The sequence below is a fragment of the Oryzias latipes genome, chromosome 17 (genome assembly GCF_053564925.1).
Source record: "Oryzias latipes strain Hd-rR chromosome 17, Olatipes_Hd-rR_3.1".
NCBI classification, from domain to species: domain Eukaryota; kingdom Metazoa; phylum Chordata; class Actinopteri; order Beloniformes; family Adrianichthyidae; genus Oryzias; species Oryzias latipes.
The window spans coordinates 28270915-28295759 of NC_136253.1; the positions used below are offsets into that span (position 1 = coordinate 28270915).

The 24845-nt window shown below is 38.3% G+C and overlaps 1 protein-coding gene across 2 annotated transcripts in view; it reads right to left on the reverse strand.

Moving 5' to 3' along the window:
- ephb1 (EPH receptor B1) overlaps nucleotides 1–24845 on the reverse strand; it is a 159592-nt gene that overhangs the window by 90373 nt on the left and 44374 nt on the right. For both annotated transcript variants that reach the window (XM_011486792.4, XM_004079228.5), the window contains exons 2-3: nucleotides 18621–18685; nucleotides 1736–2417 (exon numbers count right to left, since the gene is read on the reverse strand). In XM_011486792.4, coding sequence (XP_011485094.2) covers nucleotides 1736–2417; nucleotides 18621–18685 — 747 coding nt within the window. The remainder of the gene's footprint in view (nucleotides 1–1735; nucleotides 2418–18620; nucleotides 18686–24845) is intronic.

The following is a 24845-nucleotide window of genomic DNA, read 5'->3' on the forward strand; positions in this document are numbered from 1 at the left end:
TTATCACCATTTCGATTCTAGGCATGGTCATTTACTTTTTTGATGACATTGATTTCACTAAATATTATTATGGAAAAGACAGAGTGAAGTTTAAGTAATATTACAAAGTCTAAATGATACCAGTTCGACATATTTCTCTCTCACTACTTGTAAAAGATCTTTGTCTTTAATTAATAAAACATTTTATGTCTTGGATCATTTTTACTCATCTGTTTAACATACATTTTCTTCCTTTCCATTCTTCCTTTCCATTTGTTACCATCAAGAAAAGAAAAAAAAAGATACCATTTCCCTAAGTACAAGGGGGTTTTATCCATTCCTCCACCCCCACCCATCACCAATCAATTTAACACGAACAATATTATGGGGAAAGCCCAAAACATCCAAAACTCGAGATGAAAACTCCCCAAAAGTCAAAGCGGCCATACAGAAAAGCCAAAGGGTCCCCACAAAAAATACAAAAAAGTCTGCACTTTAAGAGAATGTGACACTGTTGTGTTAGACATGTGATCAACATTCCTATTACATGTTTGTTGGTGAGGAGGAGGCTCATTAGTCAGAATCATCTGTTCTTAAAGGGCACATATAACACATAATAATGAAAACTAGGAGAGATCTACTCTTAAAGCTGTTTTGTTCAATCTTTTAGTCACATAACAGTGGATCTAACAAATAATGACCACAAATTAAAAAAACAACAACTATTTATTAAGGTTAGAAGTGGGGATTTTATCTGTTTTGTTTTTTAACAAATCTGACTCATTCAACTCAAACTCAATAAATAGGAGCATCATTGAAAAAAACCCACACACATACATAAAATAAAATAATACATTTCAATGAATCAGATTTTTTTTTTGAGAGCTCAACAGCTCACCATTATCAACCAAATTTGTTTGCCACCTTATCTTACATTTAAAGTTGTTGGGTCTCAGTTTGGAACAGTGTATCTGTGTGCCTATAAGTGCATTTATACACAGAAAAAGCTGAAAAGATACACTAGACAGACTATGCTTTGTAGATTTGTTGCAGTCTTATATCTGTTTATTGATCAGGGCTAAAGCAGTCAATCAATCTTATCTCCACACACTCTAACCAAGCTCTCGAGGCAAGGCAGCCAATGTGGCACCATGCTGGGAGCCCCAAACGGCTCTAATTTCAACAAACACCTTAGGAAAATATTTGCTTTGTATGTGTGTACTTGCATGCGTCAAAATAATAAGGTATCAAGCCTAAAGGTACATTAGAGGACACACAAAGCACCAAACACAACACCCAAAACCTTGTTAACCTTCACTTAAGATAAGAGTAATGTATTACTTTCACACATTACACTCAGGCAGACTCAAACATCCTACCATCTGTGTAGTAGGTTGTACAATAAGTGAGCATTCTCTACAACTCAATAGTATTGTTCCTTTCAAGCAGATGTTATTGAGAAAAAAGCACAGAACATCATGTTTAGTCAAATGCATGAAACCTAATCTATTTAGTCTCTTCAGTAGAGTGAAAATCTCTGATCTTAGGTGAGCAGATATCTTGTTTTATACATACTTAAAATGGAGCATTTTTGTTTCAGGAGCTGAGGAGTTCATTTGTTAAAATATGAATGACCCATTATTTGTTTTTTGGAAACAAGTATTATTGAAAAAAAAAGATACAATAAAATGAATTTTAATTGTAGAACTTGAACATTCACATATAAATTGCATAACATTTTTTTAAGATTTCTTACCTCGGCAAACATTGCCATTGTCAGGTTCAAATCCAGCTTTACATGTGCAGCTGCCAATAGGAACCATCCACTCTCCATCACCATTGCAGTAGAGTTTTATTGGGACATCCACTTCCTCTGAGTTGGGGATGCAATTTCCTCTTGCAATGACAAGTGAGGTACTCTCCGCCCCTGTCATGGTCTCTGGAAAGACTGCAAAGTTTTGGACCACGCTTGGGCATTTTTTGTAAAACACCCTTACAGACAGAAGAGACATGCAGGCTCCGTAGTCTTGAAAAGCAAGGTAGAAGCCATTCTTGGACAGTGGACCAAAGCTTCTTACTTCTGTATTGACCTTCATTAAGCGTCCACCAAAGTCCACTTGCGAGAAGCTTTCATCAGCAGCAATAGTGTCTACCTTCAGGTATGGTGCCTCCATCCAGAAGGCGGTGCCTTTGGTGGCGATGACAGCGTCCGTTTCATAGTAATACAGATTAAATGTCTCTTTACAGGAACCAGGGACATTTGGGATGGAGCTGCAGTCACGCACAGTGAATCGTATCTCCACGTAAATTCGCTGTGCTCCTTTGCGGTCAATAAATGTAGTGAGGAGCCAGTTGTTTTGGCTGGGTTCAAAGACATTACACACCTGGTAGGTCCTAATGGTGTTGAGGTTTTCATCGTAGCCACTCACTTCCTCCCACTACAGACAAATGGACAAGAAAGAAAAAAAAAAGAAACATGATTAACATTCAGTTCTGACAGTTGACATTTTTTAGTAGACCAATTTAAAATTGACTGAGCCTTTGTAACTTTGTACACACATCTGTATCCCCAACAGCATTTTGTTGGACAAACAAAATCCGCAAGTCTAATGAGTTTTATGCTACATTCACACCAGACTCACACATGTTTAAGTGATCCCTTCCAATGAGAAGTCTATGTAAACCCATGTACTTTAAATATATATTCTAAGCTTCTGCATTCAAAATTCTTGCATTCACCACTACGTAGGTTTTTAGGTCAGTTTTCACCAGGAACTATACAACACCGAATTTCTCATATCGGAACAGAGCTGTGAAATAAAAAGCCTGGAACAAGATTTGCACCACTTCAACATTTCTGTAAGTACATGTACAAATACTGGGTAGCAACAGTCCATTGTGAACACCGAATGCTAAAAGTGCATTCAAGAATGCCCATTTAGCCCATTATTGAATGCACATCACAGGCCTAGTATGTACTTAGCATTAGGAGCTTACTCCTCCCCTGAAGACACAAAAATAGTACAACAAAAATACAACAGATATAAAAGAAGAAACCTGCAAATTCCTGGTGTTGTTCTCTAAATATGCTCATGGCTGTAGCATATACTCACACTGTTTAAGCACAAACTAAGTAATTACTGTGGGTGCAATGTTACTTGCCATCCATGTTAAGTGTTGCTGGGCAATGATGCAGTTGATGCATTAGAAAATATGGTGTGCAACAAATTCTAGATTATGCTTTAGTAAACTATAATTAAACAGGCACAGCCTGCATGGCAGCCAAGAGCCCGCCAGTCTGATGGAAAGGCATTTGTGTGCAGACTGAACCGAAACGCACAACAAGTCATTTCTTGCAGGTGTGACCCGGAAAGCATGGTGGATGAGCATCGGGAGGCCCTTGGAGAATTAACTCAGTGCACCAAATCATTATGAAAATGTGCCATTAACATTTGGCTTAGATTGCTTAGAGCTAGGAGAAAAAGCTGCCGCAAAAAGAAGTTTAAAAGCTGACATTGAGAATGAGACCTCCAGATAAACCACTCTACTGTACAAAGGTCGGTTATGTAAAAGATGTTCAATGTCAGTCACTCTCACTATCAGAAAAACAAAAACAAACACACAACAACAACTACACTATTTTATGCTTGTATTTAAAGCAACAGCTTGATAAAGAGTCATTTCAATAAATTCTCCAACGTCAGTGATCCAAACAGCTGTAGGCTAAAAGATAATGAGGTCTATCGTGGACTTAGTAGGCCTCCAGTCAGTTCATGTTTCTTGTGTGAACACAGCCTAATACATCGTCCTTTCACCGGCCTTTAAAGCCCCAGTTGCTCAATTAAGCCAAATGGGAAGGGAAAGGTATTGGCTCTCAAAAGATATCCAAAGACGATTGAGAATTCCTGTTGAAGTCCATAAAGTGATGTGAAGAGATACATGACAATTGTGAACCATAAAATGTCACTGTTGAGGATATCTGGGGTAAAAAGGCTGCAAAGAAAAACAAGAAAGCTTTAGACCAGAGTGCGGGGAGGAGCAGAAGACACATGATGAACTGCCAAATCGTTGACATGATAAATGAGTTTACAGAAATCTGAGGTGCAAATTAAAGCCTTTTTTCACTGCTGCTCCCTCTGTGCCCACTTCACTCTAGTCTGCGCCCCCTTTCCTCTCTTTCCTTTCCGTTTTCTCCTCCCGTCTCTGTTCTGTAATGACCATTCATCAGCATTACAGGAACCTGTCCCTTTCAGCACCGCCTGTTCATTAATACAGCCAGCCCTTGGCTCCTCTGCACCCGCCTGCTCTGGGTCTAGGAGGGGGTCCTCACTGCATCTCGTCTTGCCAAATGACCACCATCTTTCACACAAGAGAAGGGCCCTAGGCATCTCAGATAATGCCCATCCAGAATCAGGTCTAGGAATTCATTGGCTCGTAATAATTGAATATTTTTTTTCTCCTTATGCGATGTCACCACCAAAGACAAACATGATTTTTTAGCTGAACAAAAATCAGGCCGTACAACAATTTCCTATTATCCTTTTATCCTTTTGGCACTTTTCATTAATATGCTGCTTACGCCTGTGCTTGGATAAAGGCGGTATTTCTAATTTGATAGTTTACTGACGACATATTGATTTGGTAGCTCATTTTGCTGCTGAGAGCTTGAGGCTACGTGCCAAGTTTGTGCTTGTGTCAGTTCGAAGGCACTTGCTCACTTTGAGTATTGACGCCGCTGTGTTTTTAAGCATTCATATACTTTTCCCACCATTTAAAGTCAAGCCACACATGTATAAAAAGCAAGAACACCCTGCATTGAAAAGCATCTTCTTGTCCCACAAATACTCCGCCAGGCACTTTTATCTTTTTGCAGTCGTTTTTTTTAAGGCAAAGCTTTTACATCATTTAAACCAGATTCTTCTATATGAAATCCTTCAAACCTCAAAAAAGGTTTCTTCACTAACCACTTTATACGTAATGGGATTTTCATTTCCCTGTGTTCATTTTACCTTTGATAATTTGTACAAAAAGCATACCACATTTATTTTTGTGTAACTTGTATATTTTATTTTATACAATAATGTAGTATTATATTTGTTTATTTTTAGTATGGGATAAACATTATAAAGAGCAGGGAGTAACTCAAATTTCTGGCATAATCAAAACTAAAAGACCAATGGTAACACTTTTAAAATAGAGAAAATGATGAACAGAGATGAATTTCTACTCCAGATATTTGGCAAAAGTTATACATGCATATAGTAAGTCAGTAAAGGGGCATCATCTTTTAATGTGGCAAAGTAGAGTCAATCTAAGTGGACACAGATTGTTGCCACCAAATGTTGAGTCAACATAACAACAACCTCATTCCACATGTAAAGCAGTGTAAGCCGTGTAAACAATTCCTGCAAGCAATTTTTTTATGGACACCTATGGTGTGTGTGTTTTGCGTGTTTGTCGCCTCAGCCATGCAGGACTGATTACTGTATTACTTATTTAAACCTATTTTTAAATGACTGAGGCTTCGAAAACCCCAATGAACTAATTTTTGAACTTCTTAAAGATCTTTATTCCTAAGAAATGTAATCTCAGTATCCCCAGTTAGTTGTTTAAAGTTAATAAAATTGGCACTGGTTCTTCCTTCTCCCCTCATATTTTATTAAAAGCTCATTCTGAAAGGGTCATGTGTTATCACATGCCAACTATCAGAACTTCACACAGTTGTGCTTCCTTATATCTTATCATTGGTGTCATTCTTACTGAACAGCCAGAAGAACTGGCTCCAGTCTAATAGCTCGGCTTTTACCAGATGTGTAGGAGACAGTTTCCCCTGCCCCTGATTGTCAAAGGCAGCCATTGTGCGCTCTTTATGGGCAGTAAAGGGGAGTCGGAAGAGCCATGGATTTGCAGAGCACTTAATGTTGTGTTAATGACCAGTCACAGATAGCTGAGCCAGAGTAGGTGGATAAGAAAAGAGAGAAATGAGACAGAGTGATGAAAATAGGAAAAGAAAATAACGGTGTTACTTTTCCCACAGGATCGGCACACTGAAGTCAAGCCACACTGCGCTTACACAGACCATTCATCCCAATGATCTCTTGTCGTTACCCTCAAAAACTAAAAAAACAGAACTGCCCAGAAGGTTAAGGTCTGGCTCTTAAGAACAGCACCATCCAACATTAACCATGATACAAGGAGTGACCCAATCAGCAATCCAACTTGGAAGTAGCTGTGGAATAAAGAAAGGCGGTTGATACATTCAAGTCATAAAGACACCCTAAATATGCCTCAAATACTAGAACAGAACTGTACACAAATGAGTATTTGATCTCTGAGATCTTGCAAATATGCTAAAATGATCAAATTTTACAATTTTGATTGAAAATTCAAAAATGGGATTATCATTTTTTTACACATTTATGTATCTTAAGTGCCAAAACAAGACAAAACTGGGACAATGTAAAAAAATATGTAGTAATTGCAAATGAAGCAATTGATAGATGGATTTTGATTGCTTCAGAAATAATAAAAGCAAATCATGCATTAGCAGTGACAAAAACAGTGTTTTAACAAAGTATCTTTAAAGTATTTAGCGTTGTACCCTTAGTAACTTAGTAACATCACACATTTTTCAAATTTTTGTAGTACAAAAGATTCATTAGATTTTGCAGACAGACTAGAAATGTTTTTTTTTTACCATTAAAAACGTGGTGCGCACAAATATTTCAAATCAGCTTCTAACCTGGTAAAGTATTCCATGATAAAAAAAACCCAAGAATAAGGGACACTGTAGTGGTCTGCTTAAAGTGTCTTAGCTACACAAACTCTGAGACAGGAGTTGACAACTTGAAGCTCATCATTCAGCCTCAGCTAATTCAAGAAAAAGACAGATCCAAACTAGGCACCATCTACTGTGCCGATCTTTGACCTCCTCCTGCTCCCTGATTCTTAGGGAGTCTTGCTCCTTGACTGCTTTTCAAATCTATCAGCACCCTTTAATTCAGCTACATGGGCAGGCAAACTGAACACAGATGGAGGATGAACAGGTCAGAGCAGTTTCCTATTATACAATTGTCAGTCAAAAAAATCTACAAAATGCCACTGGAAATAGCAGATGAGGATCTGGCAACTAATTCTTGAATGGCCTTGAAAAGCACCAATTTGGTCATTTACTAGACCAAATATGCCCAGGGCAAGAGGTGCATAAATAACAACAACAAGACCAAATAAAACCATCTTCCCCTTAATTATTTTTGCAAAATGGTTGCTCACTTAGACTTAGATATGAGGGAAAAAAATGTATTCCATCCTTCGAATTTACGGTTTTACCTCCATCTATCACTGTAGTACTAAAACATGTGGGTGGAGTTAAATCCATTGTGTCTTTTCATGTTCCACGCCTGGGATGGACATCTCAGTAATGAGTCTATTAGTTATTCATGACAACCACATCGCAGCCTGGCTGGGAGAGTGTACAGAGAACCTTCACAGAATTAATTTTTTAACTAATTAGGGATGAATACACATTTGAAGAACTCTCTTTGGATGAAAGAGAAGCTGCACATGCGCAGCTGGCGGACTTACAAAGGCCAAGGACTCCGAAGGGCACTGGATTATAGGTGGACATGAAAAGCTGAGATAGGGGTTCAACTCTTTATGCCGCCGCTGAAAGACGCTCTTCTCAGTTTTGCAAAGCTCTGTGCTGACAGTAATCACAAGTCTGATAGTTTTTTTTTTTTTTTTTCCATTCTAAAGGCTGTTTGAAATCCCTCTGAGTTAATGAGGATATTTGCATTTCAACCTTCGGGTTTCTTCCTTGAAGCCAATGGACATGTCATTCCAATCAACATCTCGTTTGCCTTTGGTACAATAGCTGCTGCTTCATTCACTCATTTTCCCTCAGAAACATTTGCTCTGCTAAAATCACCAACGCACACGCCGTGACACACACAACCAGAGCGCAGCCTCTAAAATATGCAGCAGCATGATTGCTATTATCATTTCTGATCAGCTGTGTTATTGAATGAATGCTGCTGTCAGGGTTGTTGCATGGGAATGATTATTTTGTGGGGCATCTGAGGCATAGTTCCGCCTGGCTGAATGTGATGGATGGGGAGGAAATGGTGATGTCTGAAACACTCCAGGTCCTGCCAGACCAAAGCCACTCTATGATTATAGTCGCAGAGGTTGTCTCAGCCAAAGTACTGTATAACCGACTGGATGCGGCAGAGACCTTCATTAATTGCTCCCTCCTTCACCACACCCATAGAGGGACTCATCTTGAAAAAAAGTTGAGTATTATGCAATTATTTATTTTCGTTTGGGTCAAACCAGGGACAAAAACATGTTAGTTGAGTGTTAAACATCCAACAAAAACCCATTCCTGTCATTCTGTTTCTCCACATGTCTGCATTTCTTCTCCTTTTTTTTTTACACTTAATGTGGACTCATGCTGCACCATTAAAGGGAGCTTTCCACACACACTCAGATCATCCATGTTTTATAATACCTTTTAACCCTTGCATTTTCAATTAGATTCCAGCAGCTTGAAGGAAAAACATTCTCAAAAGCAACCTGGGATGTACATTATTTCACAAGAACATTTAGTAAGAAAAACATGTTTTTTTTAATGTTTTCAAAAACTACAGAATTAAGTTAGTAGAAGAAACATCTTTCAGAGATTTAAGTGGGAGCCAGAGAGTTTTAAAAGACTGCTTGATACAGAGACATAGGAAGAAATGCCGGCCAGTTACTTCATTAAAGTCCCACTCCGATTGTCCTTTGTTCTATTTTAAAAGCGTTCCCGGTGGTCTTTATTTATGGTTATGCAGTGTTTAGCCAAAATCTAGTACATAGTGTCTGTAGAGCGGCAGGAGGTTATTAGAAATTTTCCAGCAAGTTTTGGGCAAGGCATGGAGTAATCCTGTTCCAATTTCCCATCATGCCTTTGTCTACAGTCTCTCCCACTAGCTTGAATCCCACTCACAACCCCACCCTAACATAACGAATGCAACAAAACTAATAAGCAATAGTAGAGCTAGCTCAGAATGGAGCAGAGCAGGGAGCTTGCAGCTTGCGATTGTAGATATTACATCACATCTACAAGCTTTTTCCAACTGCATTTTTTCATCTGCTCCTGATTCACAACAATTTGAATGAAGAAATACTTAGAAATGCAATTTTAAGCTTAATATTCTTTATATATGTCCTCCATAATGACACCACAAGAACATGTCAAAAACCAGGAGTCTCTCTTTAAATCGAACAGTAATGTCCTGATAATTTTCACAAGAAAATCAAAGAAAAAAAGTGAGAAAAAAAAGCGATTATATTTTTTTGTTTTTTTATTTGACAATTCTAACTGTTTTACTAAGTTTGCCTACATTACTTTTTATATACATATAAACAAAACAATTCTCCCATAAGGAATGAAAGGTCGGAAGTTTATCAGTTCTTCCAAAACATCTGTTAAGTTCAAGACTCAGTTATAAGGGAGGCGTGAAAACAATATAATGGAAAAAGGGATCTGCTTCCTTAAAAACCTGGATCTCACTATGAACATGGTAACACCCACTAAGGTATCTTTATAGAAGGATGCAGCTGACACTGTTCTGGCAGGGCATTCCATTACCCAGCAGCAACATTACCTTGGGTCAGCCTGTAACAGGCCAAAGCTGTTTGTCATGTTTAAGTTGGACAACCTCTACAAACATATGGAAGGGTATAGTGTAATTAAAGAGAAAAGGGCAAAAAATAAAAAAAATAAATCTTTGTGTAAACAGTTTGTTGCTCAAACTGATAGTAGATCTGTGTCCCTTGATTCACCAGCTGGTACAAAAAAAGGAGGCTAAAAGTAGACAGAGATGGGCAATACACAGAGAGATTTTCACAGAGGGGGCTGATAGAATGTAAAGAGGAAGAGATTAAATAATTTACTGTCAGCAGGAGGTACAGAGATGATGACAGAAATAGAATGTGATTACACAGGGGACTGGGAGTGAAAGAAGTTAAAAAAAAAGCTAGAAAAGGAGTGAAAGGTGGTGATGTGGTCTAAAATGAGACCCAAAAAATGTGACAAAAGGCTGCAGGAGAAGAAGAGAAATCAAGGCTTGACGATGTAAAAGGGGCTCTGCTCCAAACACACTAGTGCTGCTGCTGATAACCTTTGCTTATATGAAACATGAAGAAACTGCATTATAATGTATTCTGCTATGGGAAAACAATATTGATCTACCAGTACATTTTAAGCAATAAAAAAGGTACTTGGAATGTAGTTTTGCACTTAAAGCACTGTTACCGCATGGCTCCTAACAGTGGCGCCGACAGGGAACAAAAGAGGCACAGTGGAATAATGGCTAAAGTGTTTAAGTGATGAGGGCAAATAATAGTGGAGCTTAGACATAAACATTAGGTTAAAAGTCTAAACAAACTTTAGTTTTTACTGATGTCCAAAAATGCTTAGAATAGCTAAAATTTCACATAAATAGTCACATGGACCATTTCTTACATAAGTTGTGAGATGTTCTGTGATTTTAACACCCACACGTTTGTCATGGAATCTGTCTGATTCCTTTCAATAGATAATCAAAGAATAAATAATGTGTGGATGTGAGCGTTCATGTGACTCCTTCGGTTCAGACTTGTAGAAAATACCAAGGTATTAGTTGTAGGATTAGTTTACTACATACAAGAAGCAGGTGTGATTCAGATTTGAAACTCAAGACATTCAGTTGCTGGATTAGGAAGAATGTTTGTCTATTCGACTTGAAAAGGTGAAAGAAAAACACTTGTTTTAGATTGAAAACAAAAGAATATTAGTAGGAGGTAGATTTCTTGGTGGGTAAAAAGATTTCTGCTTACTTTTCAGGCTGATGCAAAGCTGTATATTGCAGACTCTGAAAGAGACATGCAATCAATCCCCTGCGCACAGCCCACTTTCTCCCTTCAGCCTCTTCTTCCTTACAATTCACCAAAAGTGAAGAATATCTTATTTCTATTTTTCTACAAATTTGATCCCTTTGTTCTTTTATTTAAGGTGGAAAAAGTGAACATCTGAGTCCCAGAAACTCTTTTAAGTAAAATATGAGCAGGGAATTCTTTTGATAGAAAATCAATAATTGATGAAACCATATGTTGTTTAATTTCCAAGAGGAAATAATAAAATCTATTTTTTTATTATTTTGTTCCACTTATTTAAGATGCATGCTCTATTGATGTCCCTTTTTTTCTATTTTCAAGAATTAACACAACTGTGGAAAACAGTTTGTTTTAGAAAGTAAAACAATAAATGAGTAAAGTGTAATTCTGTGCTTTAATTTTTATAGTTTGCAGGAACGTTACATAGAACTGCTAACAAATTATTTCCTGTGCTGACTAGAAAACGTTTTGTGTTTTTGCAGAAGACTGTGGTAAAGAGGAACGACTGGACCTTTCGACCATCACACTCAACGCCTGACAAACTCATAGATGGTAAATGGAGTCTGTCAATAAAATCAAACATGGAATCCAGAAGGTAAGGGAGTAAAAACCACTTTGCAGGATCAAATCTTTGAGGCTTTCTGGGTGGACCTCTCCACGGCTTCTGTGTTTTTTGAAACCGAGAATACCGTAAGGAGTTCTCTGCAGCTGCAGAAAACCAAACGGAATGTAAGCAGAGGTGGGTCCAGTTGTGGTGTGGCGTTGCGTGCAGAGGAAAAAAAACAGCATTAGTGGTTTTTAGTTGGTCATGAGGATTTCTCTTCTGGAATTACAAATGGAGCCATCTGTTCTTCTACATTGCAACCAGAAATCCAAGTGGTAAAATGAGACTTTGAAAGCTTGAAATGCATGCAGGTGTTTGAGTGTGTGGAGGTCCAGTTTTTTGTTTCCAATAATTCATCTTTCATGATTTTATGGCTGAAGGTGAATATCCTTCCATCGATGTTTCATTCATCCGTAAATTCTAGTTTTTTTGTGTGCTGATGCAGCTCGACATGCATATACAGTAAAAAGGAACATTCTCACCCTTCTCTCACCTGGATTCAGCAGTGCAGTCAGCGTGACTCTTTGTCATTTCTCTTCTCTCATTCCATTTCAGCTTGAGCCCTGAAGGTTCAGAGTTCACCTCCATCCCTCGTTCTAATTCCCACCTACTCATTCTGAGTTTTTTTCCCATTTCTTTCTGCCTTATTATCTGTATTCAGTCAGGCCTTTTTCTTTCATACTTTCAGTTTTCTGTTTTTTTTCTCATCTCCGACAATTTACTTTTTCCTCTTGTGTTCCCTGCGCTCTTTGAGTCCGTGTCTGGACATAGAATGAAAAACCACAGCTACCAGGTCCAGCAAATATAAGAAATTTAATAAATAAATAAAACATTTTCTTTAAACTGAATTTATCAAACACTGTTATCTGGATTTTATATTAACAGTCCTAATTATGAAGTCTTTGTTTGCCAACTCACATAGAGAGTCAGATTTCATTTGAATATTAGATGCAAACATTTAACAAAAGTTCTATTTATTTATTTTTCATTTACTTTTTTTTTTTTTTTTTTTTTTTTTTTTTTTTTTTTGTTTCCTCTTTTTTTTTTTCTCTTTTTTTTTTTTTTATTGTTTCTTTCTTAACTTGTTCTGTCCAACAGCTGAGCAAACAGATTAGAGCTGAAGGCTTTTTGTGTTGGACAGGTTTTACTATCACAAAAAGAGGTTATATAGCTTCAAGAAACTAGAGTGTAGATTTGTATAAACCCCTTTTTGTCGTATTATTTTTTATTTATTTGTTACATTTGGTGTGTGTGGGGAGGGAGAGGGGAAGAATGTGAGGGGAGGGTGGAAGAGAGTAAAAGGAAAAAAGGTGAAAAGGTGGGGGATACAAGCACTGATTTGACTAAGTTATTAATTTAAGCTGTAACAATTATACCAGATCTGCTGGAAAGACGAATGTTACATCAAAGGTGAAAATCTGACACTAAGATGAGCGAGAAAAAAAAACTGTCCATCAATACACTGTAGGTAAGGAGGAGGGATGAAGCAGACAGGGAGCAGTGTGGAGTGTGCACGTGCACGTGGGGGTGGAGATACATGCATGCTGCCGACGTGAACCGTGTGTTCATAAAGGGAGCCAGATCCTACCCAGCCAGACCAGCCAGACCAGGAGAGGGGAGGAGAGCCCCCCAGGCCAGAAGCCCCCCCAGCATCCGGACCCAGGCAGCCCGGGAGGGGAGGAGGAGGGGACCGCCCACCCCACCAGCCAGGCACAGAGAGGGCCCCCCTACAGGGGCCCCCCCAATGCCCAGAGGCACAAGCGAACCCAGTGTCCGGCCCCCAGGCCACAAGACAGGAGCGCTTAGCCGTACCAGGCGGCAGCCATGGGGGCCACCGGGCGCCGGACACCGAGACAAAGGCCAGGGACGAAGCCAGGGCCCCCGGAACCCAAGAGCCGGCCACCACCCGACCGGCGCCCCGTCCCCGCAAGCCAGCCCAGGCCCGCGACCTTAGCAACCCAGGGATCGCCACGCACCCACAGCCACAGCCACCCCCCTAAAACCCTACGCACTACCACCCCCCCCGCCATAATATCTGACCCCCCCTCCCCAACCCTCTCAGTGCCCTCCCCTCTCTGTGATGGGGAGGGAAAGCCCCAGAGGGTCCCAGCGAGCCAGCCCCCAGGTCGGTCCTACCCATGCACTCACACACACATACTCACAATCATCTTATCTTTATTTTTCATTTACAACTTTATTTAATTAATGTTAAAAATTTTTCATTGTTTATACGGTTATTTAAAGTCAGAAACTAGATTAAAACATTTATTTTAAAGAAAATGTTTTGAGTAGGAAACTTTTATTTTTCATTATATTAACCTTCCAATATTGCCAAAGGTTTTTTTTTTTTTTTTTTTTTTTTTTTTGCCATCAGCACTCAATCATCCCGTTTTTCCCGCCCCTCTGCTTTATTCCCTTTTTCATTTGCCTCAGTATACATTAGCCCTCCTGTGGTCATTTCTGCCTGTCAAGCCCATGTCAGTCTGTCTTTCAGGGTTATGAATAATTGAGATGTATTGAGTTTGGTCAGCAGATGGTAAGATGGCCGTTATGGATCTGTCCATGCTCTTAGTGGCGTCCCGTCACTGAGTGACACCTGTCCAGTTAATATCCACACGAGCGTTGCAAAAGCAGCAGACACAGTGGGGGTGGCTGGCAGAGGCAAATTCATCTTCTCTGAAAGCACCTCTCATGAGCAGGTTCAGATAAGAAACAGGGCTTCCAACCCCTTGAATTTATGCCACTGCAAACACAGGCCCTCTTGTCGAAACAAAGGAGGAGTGTATTCAAACATGTCAAGGCTGGAACTCTTCTGTTTCTATCATTCTTTCATGCATCTCCACAAAGTGCTGCATCGCACAATCTCCTCACACTCACCGTCTGCCTTCTGCTTATTCTCCAACATTGTTCTGTGCAGACAGACCTCGTAGAAAATTAGATGAAACCTTTTCAAGTCCAAGAGTAATAAAGGACATAAAAAAAACATTTATTTAATGTTGGCAATATTTTACTAGTGGTAATGTTACATCATAATAGCTTAAGTTGTTGGCATCCACAGACAGGTGAATGCTGGGGGAATTTCAGTGGTTGGAATACCGCTTGGAGCCTCTCTGTGTTACATTTGCATCTTGTCATTTGCTTGTTTTATTTTATTGGTCATTCCTACAGATATAAAAATGGGATGAGTTCCATTTCCACTGTGTCACATTTGAAAGAAACACGTTTAAAAAGATGGTGCAGTATCGCCTCTTTTTCACTATAGCATCACTTTCACAATCACTTAACACAATCTCTCAGCCGTTTTAGAAACGAAATGAACAAAACACTAAATCTTAGTAACACTTGCTTCTTTTATATACGCTGGTGTTCTCTCTGTGAAACAGATGTATTTTTTAAATGTATTTATTCCTTTTCTCTGTGGAATATAACCTGACCTGACAGCATTACATTTTACCTGCTGACCTAAAAAAAAAGAAAAACTAAGAGACTCATCGCGACATTTTTTTTCTAATTATATATAGCTAACTTGACATAAACTGATTTTCTTTGTTATCTTTTCTTTTCTTTTGGTTTCGAGCTATGTGTTTAAAACTACAATAAGGCTCTCATACAGTTTTTAATTGCATATACCCTGCAGTACTTTAGTACAAATTTTAAGCCTTATTGTTATTCCTAGTGACACTTTTTTTATATATTCCTTTCTCAGCTTTATAAGATTTTTCTCTCTGGATGTTTGGAGTGTCTCACCCCAACAACTAGTCTTCCCTACTGGCTTTTCGGCATAGTTTCTATGATGTTTACATATGCGTAAAAGAATACAAGATTATGATGAGAAATCAAGCAGAAAATTAGATAACACTTTCTAAAGGCAGCACAGGTGGGACAGCAACAATACCAGCATCTTACATAGAATTGTTCAGTAATCGGATTGTCTTTCTATTCTTAACATGTTTTAAATTAAACCTGACCAACTTGATTTGATAACTATTTCCTTTGTGCTACTGTTATCGCACTCTTTTTTATATAATGCAATTCAAACTATCGCAAGTTACGAGATTCATGTTTAGAAACTTGATGGTGGCGCATAAAGTTCTGCTTGATCTGTAATCAGAACTTTTACATTTTGAGGTTTAAAGTCCCACTTTGATCATTTTTTATTGTAAAAGCATTCCCAGTGGCCTTTTAATAATGATTATGCTGAAATACACGTGACATAATATTTTCACGTGTATTGTTTGTTTAATCATTCATAGACAATAGCCTACAACAAAAATAAAGTGCCCCTTTGTTTTTATGTATTGAAAAACTAAAATGTTTCACCTGCTGAAGATCAATAACTAATTTTATGTGCAAAAGAAACATTTCTTGACTATTTTTTCATGTTTTTTAATTTTTTTTCATTTAGTTCAAAATAATAAACTGTTTGTCATAAACAAAAATTGAAAAAAAAAAGATAATTCCACTCATTAATTTATAATTACTTAAGATTTTAAACTGTATTTTAATTTGTAATTTATAAAAACACAGTGGTGCAGTGGTTAGCGCTCTTGCATCACAGCAAGAAAGCCCCTGGTTCAAGTCCCGGCTGGGGGACCTGAAACAGGACATCAACAGGGGACCTTTCTGTGTGAAGGCTAATATTGCTATATGGCTAAACAAAGGAAGTGCCAATCCATATTCTTCTAATCAGTAAGTCTTTGACATACGGAGAGAAAAGCAGTGTTGGAGAACAGAAAGGGAAAAAAAAGGGACATTATAAGGACAGAGGTGAGGCAGAAAGACTGATTAAAAGACATGGGAGAGTGAAGCCCAGAGACGGGAAAAGAATGCATCAACGGAAAAAAAAAAGGAACCCACATTGTCAAAGAATTTTGCAATATTTCCTGAACACATGGTTTTACTTTGAGCTCTTTTTTTTCATGCATTTCTAAACAAGAGTTGCATTCTTCAACCCACTTCACATAATAATGATCTCCACTTTCTGCATCAGCCATTTATGACTACAGTCCTTCAGTAACCCTTCAGTACAGAAAAAACAATGTTTAATACTCAAATATGCTATTTAGGATCCATTTGAGAAGTCAGCAAAGAAAATTAATGAGGCGCATGAATAGCAGGGCCAACACTCCACACGCTGTCTGTGTTTTCTTTAGTGTGTTTGTTTGTGGGAGAATTGCAGTTCAGTTTCAAGAAAGTACATGAGCTCTCAGCTTTGGGCTGCACATTCACAAATCTGAACTTACATGTGCACGGCAGCACTCAGAGGTGAGTGTTAGGCTGTTTTTTATAACATATGTAGGTGCATATGCAACATGCATGGTTTAGTTTCATTTAAGTTGTGTGAGGATATATAGAATACTGTGAATGGCAACAGGAAAGAGCCCAGTTTTATTATTCATTTATTTTTTTATTTTTTCCCTACAGCAGATCTTTCCACTGAACCTTTACAACAGCAGGAGCTTTATAAAACTATGCTCAACACACACTTGAGGCTCTGAGTGCCTGGAGGCTTGGTGGACTTAAAGAGCTGTAGATTCCTGTGCTTATATATATAACTGATGTTTCCTCCTGTTTAGGACATTTCTGCTACTAAAAACTGTGATGGCAATTGCAAGAAAAGAAGGAAACAATCTTTATTTTCTTTTATTTAACAGCAAAATGAATTCATTCAGTTAGTCATCCATCGTTTTTGCTCACTATACTACCTGATTCTCTGTTTAAGATAGCATGAATAATATATAACCTATGTAAATGATTATGAAATAAGATTATCTTGTGCCATGCTTTACACCTGACACTCATGTCAGCTCTTTCATACAGTAAAAAAAAGAAAAAGGTTGCATGAAAGTATTAGAAAAAGACAATTAAAGTGTTGCTGGAGATGCACATATTCAAATTTACAATTATGAAAATACTCTAGAAGACAATCACAAATGTGCATTAAAGTAAAATGCTCCATCAACACTTTTTTATTTCTTTCAAGTTCCAAAATATGTGATACTGCAAAACAGGCTTGCTGTGTAATAACAGGTGGGCTATTTTTCCTTGCGGAAGTGTTAGCATCATTTCTTTAAGGATGTTTACTTAAACCAGGGATCACAGCTCACACCAACAGAAATCCAAGATGTGAAGTCCAACAAAGGCGACTGCCCACACAAACAAAAACAGACATTATTCTTCCAGATTTTCAGCTTGTTTTAGTTAGTAGTTCTCTTTGAAATAGAAGAAAAAAAGAATAACAGCCACAATCTGGAGTGCCACACTCTTCAATGTTTAAACAGATTTAGAACTCTGTTCATCTGTCTGAGTACCAATAAAAAGGCTTTTAACACGAGTGTAAAATGGTTCATAAAAACCCAAAAGGCCAGAAAATGCAGGAAACAATGTGTCTATCCTGGATGGCTCCTGTAATTCACCAATGTAGAGCTTTCCAGCTTTTCATTGGATTATTGAATTACTGCGCCAAAAAAAAGGTCTTAAAACTCTCACAGGGGTCCATTAGTCTAATAGAGCAATATTTTTTTTAAGTGTACTTTATTAAGGAATAATAAAAAATAGTAAAAAAAAAAAAAAAGGACTCCTGCTCAGATTTTAATGAAACTGCTTTTTTTTAAAAACTTATTCTGAATAAAAGAGAAAATGTGAAACATGAAAAAAGTTCACATTAAGTCTTAAACCCCTCAAGCATTTCCTCCTTCAAAGTTCTTCCTGCCTGGTTTTATCCTAATACCTTGCATAACTGTTTTATTACATTATCATTAGGTCTACGGTACCCCACCCACCCACACACACATGCACACAAACACTCCCTCCGGCCTCCATTTACAGAGACTTAGGTTCAGTGTTCCACAGCTTACACAGACCCATTATACTATTAAGTCATTATAAACCAGGACACTGAGAAAATAATACCCTTAATGGCAGTTACAGTGGGCAGTGCTTCAGGTTATAGTCCCATCCTGCCTGCTTGTCTGTCTGCTTGTAGAGCTGACTGTGTCATATTACATGTAACAATATTGGTTTAGCTTTCACTGAACTTTAGTTGTCTAACTTTGTGCTGATTTATAGATTATTTTGTTTGTTTATTTTCCATCCTTAAGAACACTTAAGGTCATCTCACCCCAGAGTTGGGATATGCTGTCCAGCCCAGTTCTGCTGTGGCCACTCGAGTGTCCATCAAAGTCTCTGGAGAAAAGACAAAGCAATAGAAAAGAGTTGTTAGCCAACATATTTTCTTTCAACCCCCTCTGATGAGTTTATTATTTCATCAACAAACAGGAAAGAGTTGGAACCCCTCAGTGATCAACTAAACACTCATGTTAAGAGGAAAACATGGAAATAGATATTTGGCATTTTGCTGAAAGTAGTGCATGAGAGCTTCTGTAATGAAGTTAAATGCTGATACTTGCATTGTGTTTCTTTCTGTAAGACTGGCTAAATTCATCACATCCTGTCATTGTTTTTTGGCACACACAACTGACTGATATGCAGTCATTTGTGTAAAAATAGGTGGATATTTTGGATCTTGAAGTGTTTTCACGAGAAATGCAGTGTAGCTTTACAAACTTTCAACCCAGAGAAGGTGGCTTTAAAAATGAAAAAAATGGAGGGCGGATTTGTTCAGTCCTTAAGGGAAAACTCTAAAATCCAGTATAGCAGAAGTTTGTGAAGCCGTTTGTCCCAGCTCCTCTTAACTCTCACTTATAAAAGCACATACATTTCAAAGATGCAGTATATAGTAGAGAGTGGAGGAGAGGGGAAGGCAGATGTGTGTGCAAAATCTAAGGAAAAACACTACAAAAAAGAGCTGTGTATGCTCACTACAAACAGACCTAGAAATAACAGTCAAACATCCTTTGAATACCTTTGCACCCCTTACATAAAGTGACACATCAGACCAATCTGAAGTATTTAAAAATATATATTTATATATACATATATACAAAACATTTGTCAGCTCAGTTTTGATTATTTCCTGGCAAACAAAATTCAGAAACCTGACATGAAGCTCAAGCAAATATGAAAGGCATGTGACAGTTACCACAAAACAACTGATATCACCTGTCTTTCTCAGTCTAGCTGATTTACAGATAACAGACAACGGTATGTCAGCAGGAAAATGAAAAATCTCCACTTTAGACGAGAGTTTAGAAACTTTTTACTATGGCTATATTGTTTGGAAGACCCATGTCTAAACACACTCTTTGTTAAAGCCCCACTCCAATCACCTTTTGATCTATTGTAAAACCCTCCCTAGTGGTCTTTTAATTATGATTATGTTGTTTTTAGCCAATGTGAAAAACCTGTATCATTTTCTTGGTCATAGTTTCTTGCATAGAAATTGCTTCTGTATTGTGATAAGTACTATGAAGTAAGTCTATACTCATTTCCCGTCATCTTTTTGTATACAGCTATATCTGACCTATCCAGCTGTGCATTTTTGAGCAAGATGCCAGCTCGGATGAGAAAAAACAGACATTCATGGATCTATTTGTCTATAAGTGGATGCTTTAGAATTAAGTGAAGCAGGGAGCTTGTGGCTCGCCATTGTAAGTCCTTCGTCACATCTACAAGATTTTTTAAACAGCATTTTTTTGTCTGCTCCTGATTCACCACGATTTGAATAAAGACATACTCAGAAACAGTTTTAATCTAAATTTTCTTTTTATACGCTCTCCATCCTGAGAAAAATGCAACAAGAAAGTGTTAAAAACACCAAAAAATACTATTTTCATCAGAGTGGGTCTTTAAGGCTGGGAGTACAACTGTGAGGAAGAATGGTAAATGGTTTGCCAGGGTGATGATCTGTAGAAGATAACCAGGTCACATGGGGAACTTTTTTTTCGGACGGACTGCTGAGTTTTAGATTTGGACATCTTCCACATTCTCACCAAAGGGTTGGCAAGAGCAACCCGCATTTACTGTTGATAAGGAAGAAATCTCACTCCGATAAAATGCAAAGATATGAAGCTGCACGCTTGTAGAATCTGCTTAAGACCCACTCCTCCAGTAGATAGATAGAATTTATTCCAGACTCATGGTCCGATCAGTAAAAAGGAGTACACAGACCCACCACATTTAAAAAAATACAGTGTCAAGAATACACTAGGTTTTCTTGCTGTGAGTTTATGCCATAACAAAAAAATAAATAACAAAGATTAGGTAAACATGAGCAAAGACTTCTGTTCTTAAACTCCACTACAGAAAAAAAAATCCTGAGATCTTTAATAATTATCTATGGCACAAAAACCTGAGGCACACACAGAAGAACACACGTTATGCTCGCACACCAGCGAAAACACAGAACAATTTTCTGTGTACACCTACAGTGACAGCTTGTTCATACCCAGGCTTCCATCAGAGTATTTCAATTTCCTTAAGATCAGCCTCGCCTTGTCTCGTTTCCAAAGCCAGCTTCAGCCTGCCCCCCTGCTTGTAAGACTCGCTGTCAGCTAGGGAGATAGGCGCAAGAAACACCCCTCTGAGCCAGCCGGCATTGCGGGGACTGCCAACCCTTTCTCAGGGGAAATCACAAAAGCTTTAGTCAAATCACACGGGCACTTGGTAGGCCATTTTCTATTTTCTTTTGAACCAAAAAAAGAGGGATGAGGTGATAGACAATGTGGGTAGAGGACAAAAAAGGTCATATACCCAAGGGAGAAGAGGATGAGCTGTATCATGTGACTTAATGCCCACCATTAGCAGAATATCAAAGTAGCAGATGAGTAAATGAAGTATGCTAAGTGGTGATTAGCAAACAAAGTGGGCCTCTTGAATCTGTCATGCCGCTGCTCCCACACCTGTCCACTGGCAGGAGACTTGAAACAAGTCCCAAGTGCAGCCTGTGTGAGTTTCTAACAGCTGAAAAAATTCAAGCAAGTTGTATGAAACAATCAGAGAAACTAACCAGTAAAAAGCCTTTTGATAGTGGCTTTTGTATTTTTACCATACGGTTTCAGTACCAGTTTCTTTTTTGTGATTAATCTTCAGTGTTCAGTTTCTTGTGTCACATAAGCCCGTATTTTTAGAAAATGTCATGTTTCTTTAACTAAAAGAAGGTTCTTTTTAACCTTAGAGAAATAAAATAGATAAGTACATTTCTAATTGGTGCTGTTAGTACATAGTATTTTTTTTAGTTTCACAAATCTATTGTTTTTTTTTTTTTAGTGAAAACATAAGGGCTTTTAAACCAAATTTGAAACAGCATTTGGTTGAACAAAATTACTACAATTTAACAAGTGATCATTTTCCTTTTGACAAACCTAATAAAGTCATTTAATCAAGGGCTTTACTGAAATTGAAAAATGTTAAATTAAATTCCGAGAGGATCTCATTCCAGTTGGGCAGCAGCTGTACAACAGCACCATGCTGCAAATTTGGATTTTTTTGACAGGTGTTTATAACTAAATGCATGACGCATATTTTCGAAAGGGTCTTTCTTTCATCCTATATTGACTCATGAGAGGGCGTAAAATATATTGGTCATGGTGGACTAAAATAATCTTATAAATAGTCTGCAATAAGACATAAGAAAAACAATGGGGCATTAAGTAAGCAGGAGATATGTGGTCAACGAGATATGGAGTGTCATCTTAGATATTTGTCAACGGTAGCGTGCTACATGGTTTGTTTTTCTTTGCAAAACTAATATTTAATAGTAATTGATACATTATTTATCTCACAATGGGGAAATTATTCTCCTTATTTTGACCTTTCCCCTGGGGGGAGCGGTGAGCTGCAGACTAGCTGCGCTCGGAGAGCGGGGATCGATTCCGCCAACCCTTCGGTTGTTGGACGACCTGCTCTACCGCCTGAGCTAAACTGTCGCCCTATCTGTGTTCTCTGTGTCTGTGTTGAAATGTAATTGTTGAACATCAAACTAACATGATATGATCAGGGCTGCTCAAAAGACTTTATTTTAATGATTAAAACATTAAAGAAGATTGAAGTATTTTAAAAGATTTTCACTCCATGCATTTATAGCGTTTAATAAAGAACAAATCAAAAACCTTGGCTGTCTAAAATTGGTGCTAGAGTAGATTGCTACAAACTTAATTAGACCTCCCAACACAGCTTCTTTCTTTCTCGCCTGAAAGTAATTGGAAGAAGAGGTAAGACCAGAATGTAGTCCCCTGTGACCTCCTTTATCCATGTTTTGCTAAATCAGCACCAGTAAATGAAGAGGGCAAAGGCTTTTGAAAGTGTTCAGTGTGAGGAGAATTATTGACACACATAGTTGTTGTTGCTGACTATGTATCCATAGCTCAAAGATCCACTGAAAACAATAGCCCGAGCTTGTCTGACTGGTGGAACAGAGTTCGAAGGATGAATTACACCATCAAACATTATTTACTCTAAATCAAGCAGAGGATGTGGGATGGCTCATTATGGCTCAGTCACTCACCACAAGCACTGCTAGTTAAAACTCAGGAAAAAGGCCAAAACCAAGTCACAGATGGGGGGCTACAACCTCAAACACCACAGAGCACTGCTCCTTCTTCTAAACAGCAAGTGATAGATCAATACCAAACGGTGGGTTTCTTCCACAGATAGAGAGAAGTAGACTGCATTAAACATTGATGGTGGCCCAGCACTGCAGATCGATGAGGCAGCAGCTCTCTTTGCACAATTACACGTCAGCAAGCAGTCACATGATGTTTCACACAAATGTCCATTTTGGCATATTATTAGCGATACAAAAAACATTTGAAGAAGGATAATTTGGTGAAAGCAAAGCAGAAACCACAGCATGGCCAACGATTTCAACTTTATTTAGTCAAATTGCAATAAGTCTAAAGTCAAAATGGCAACATGTCTGTATAATTCCCTTCTTTGTGGTCAAGTCGGTATAATTGTTTGCCTGCTGGTCGATGGAACATGTGCTAAAGGCTTTTTCCAAAGCTTTTGGGCTCCTTAATCAATACAGCAGACAATTCTCCAAGGATTTCCATTGTTTCGCATCTTTTTCATTCATCTATCTTTTAACTCCCCTCCTCTTTGTCCTCTTGTTGGAGGTTGCTGGCACACTTTGTAATTCAATGAGACAATCATGTCCAGATGCTGGATGCAATATAGGCTTGGAGCAGGCTTCCCTTTGTGACGAGATACAAACCGAATAAAGATCTGAGGCTCCCAGACAACATTATTTAGGTGGGCTTTATCTTTACATGGGAATGGAATCAAGATAAGATGGAGAATGAGGCATTCAATGTACAAAAAAGAAAGAAAAAAAGATGGAAGAAACGGCAGACAGAATGAAAAACGAAGATGAAAACCCCACAGGAGAAATCAGCAGGACTGAAATGAGCACTTAACAATGATGAAACCCCATGGTAGCCTGCTGAGCCTGGCATCTTAATATGGGGCTGAAAACAAAGTGACAAACAAACAAGAGAGAACTATGCTGCATCTTCCAAACTAATCAGCCATCCACTCAGGGGATTTATGAATATAAAAGGAAGATGTTTCTATTTTTTGAGAGACTGAAGCACTTTATAAACAAATAGGGAGGAACTTTTTACACACATAAATGCACTTTTCCTCGACTCCATCTCTCTCAGACTTATAATTAAAATGCAAGTCGAGCATTTTTGAGTTAATTTACCTCATTTGATAGCTGCTATGCTCAATGTCTATCCAGGACATACAAGAACACAAAGTCAGCAGTCATGCTGACTGAGTCGCTGTGTTCAACAGATAGGACAATCCTCATGAATGCAGATGTGAGACTCTTCTAATATGTGCCACAGCTGCAGCAGTCATGCTGACTGAAAACAGGAAATGGAAAATACAAAATCCAGAGTAATACATCAAAAGAAATGTGTTATTTCTACATCTCTCTAAAGACAGACATGACAATGTGTCAGATTTGAAAATTGAACTGAAAATAATCTGCCATCCTCTGAGACGTGAGCTCAGAGCGATGACATACACTCAGCTTGCATCGCTGAGCCACAGACAGAATTAAATGAGCAAGCTCAGAAATTACAGATAGCACGCACAGACACATTAAGAGCGTTCTGCGGAAGCAGTCCCTCGGTCTTGCTGCGTGGAAATAACATTTTCAGCGTGACAAATACCAGGTCAGAAAGAGACAAAAAGGAAAGCTGTGATAGATCAGAAAAGACACAGGAATGAAACTACAAAAGGTAATCTGAGATCTTTAGTAGACGTTTGAACCACTGCATTGTGAGGAGCCTTTTTTATACGTTCAGTATCTGCAGTACCTGATCAAATTATACTATAATCACACCAAGGTGACATTCTGTTAGCACCACACATCTGGACTGCCAAGTCATTTACAATTAAATATGCAGCACTTGCACTACTTGCTGAGAATCCACAC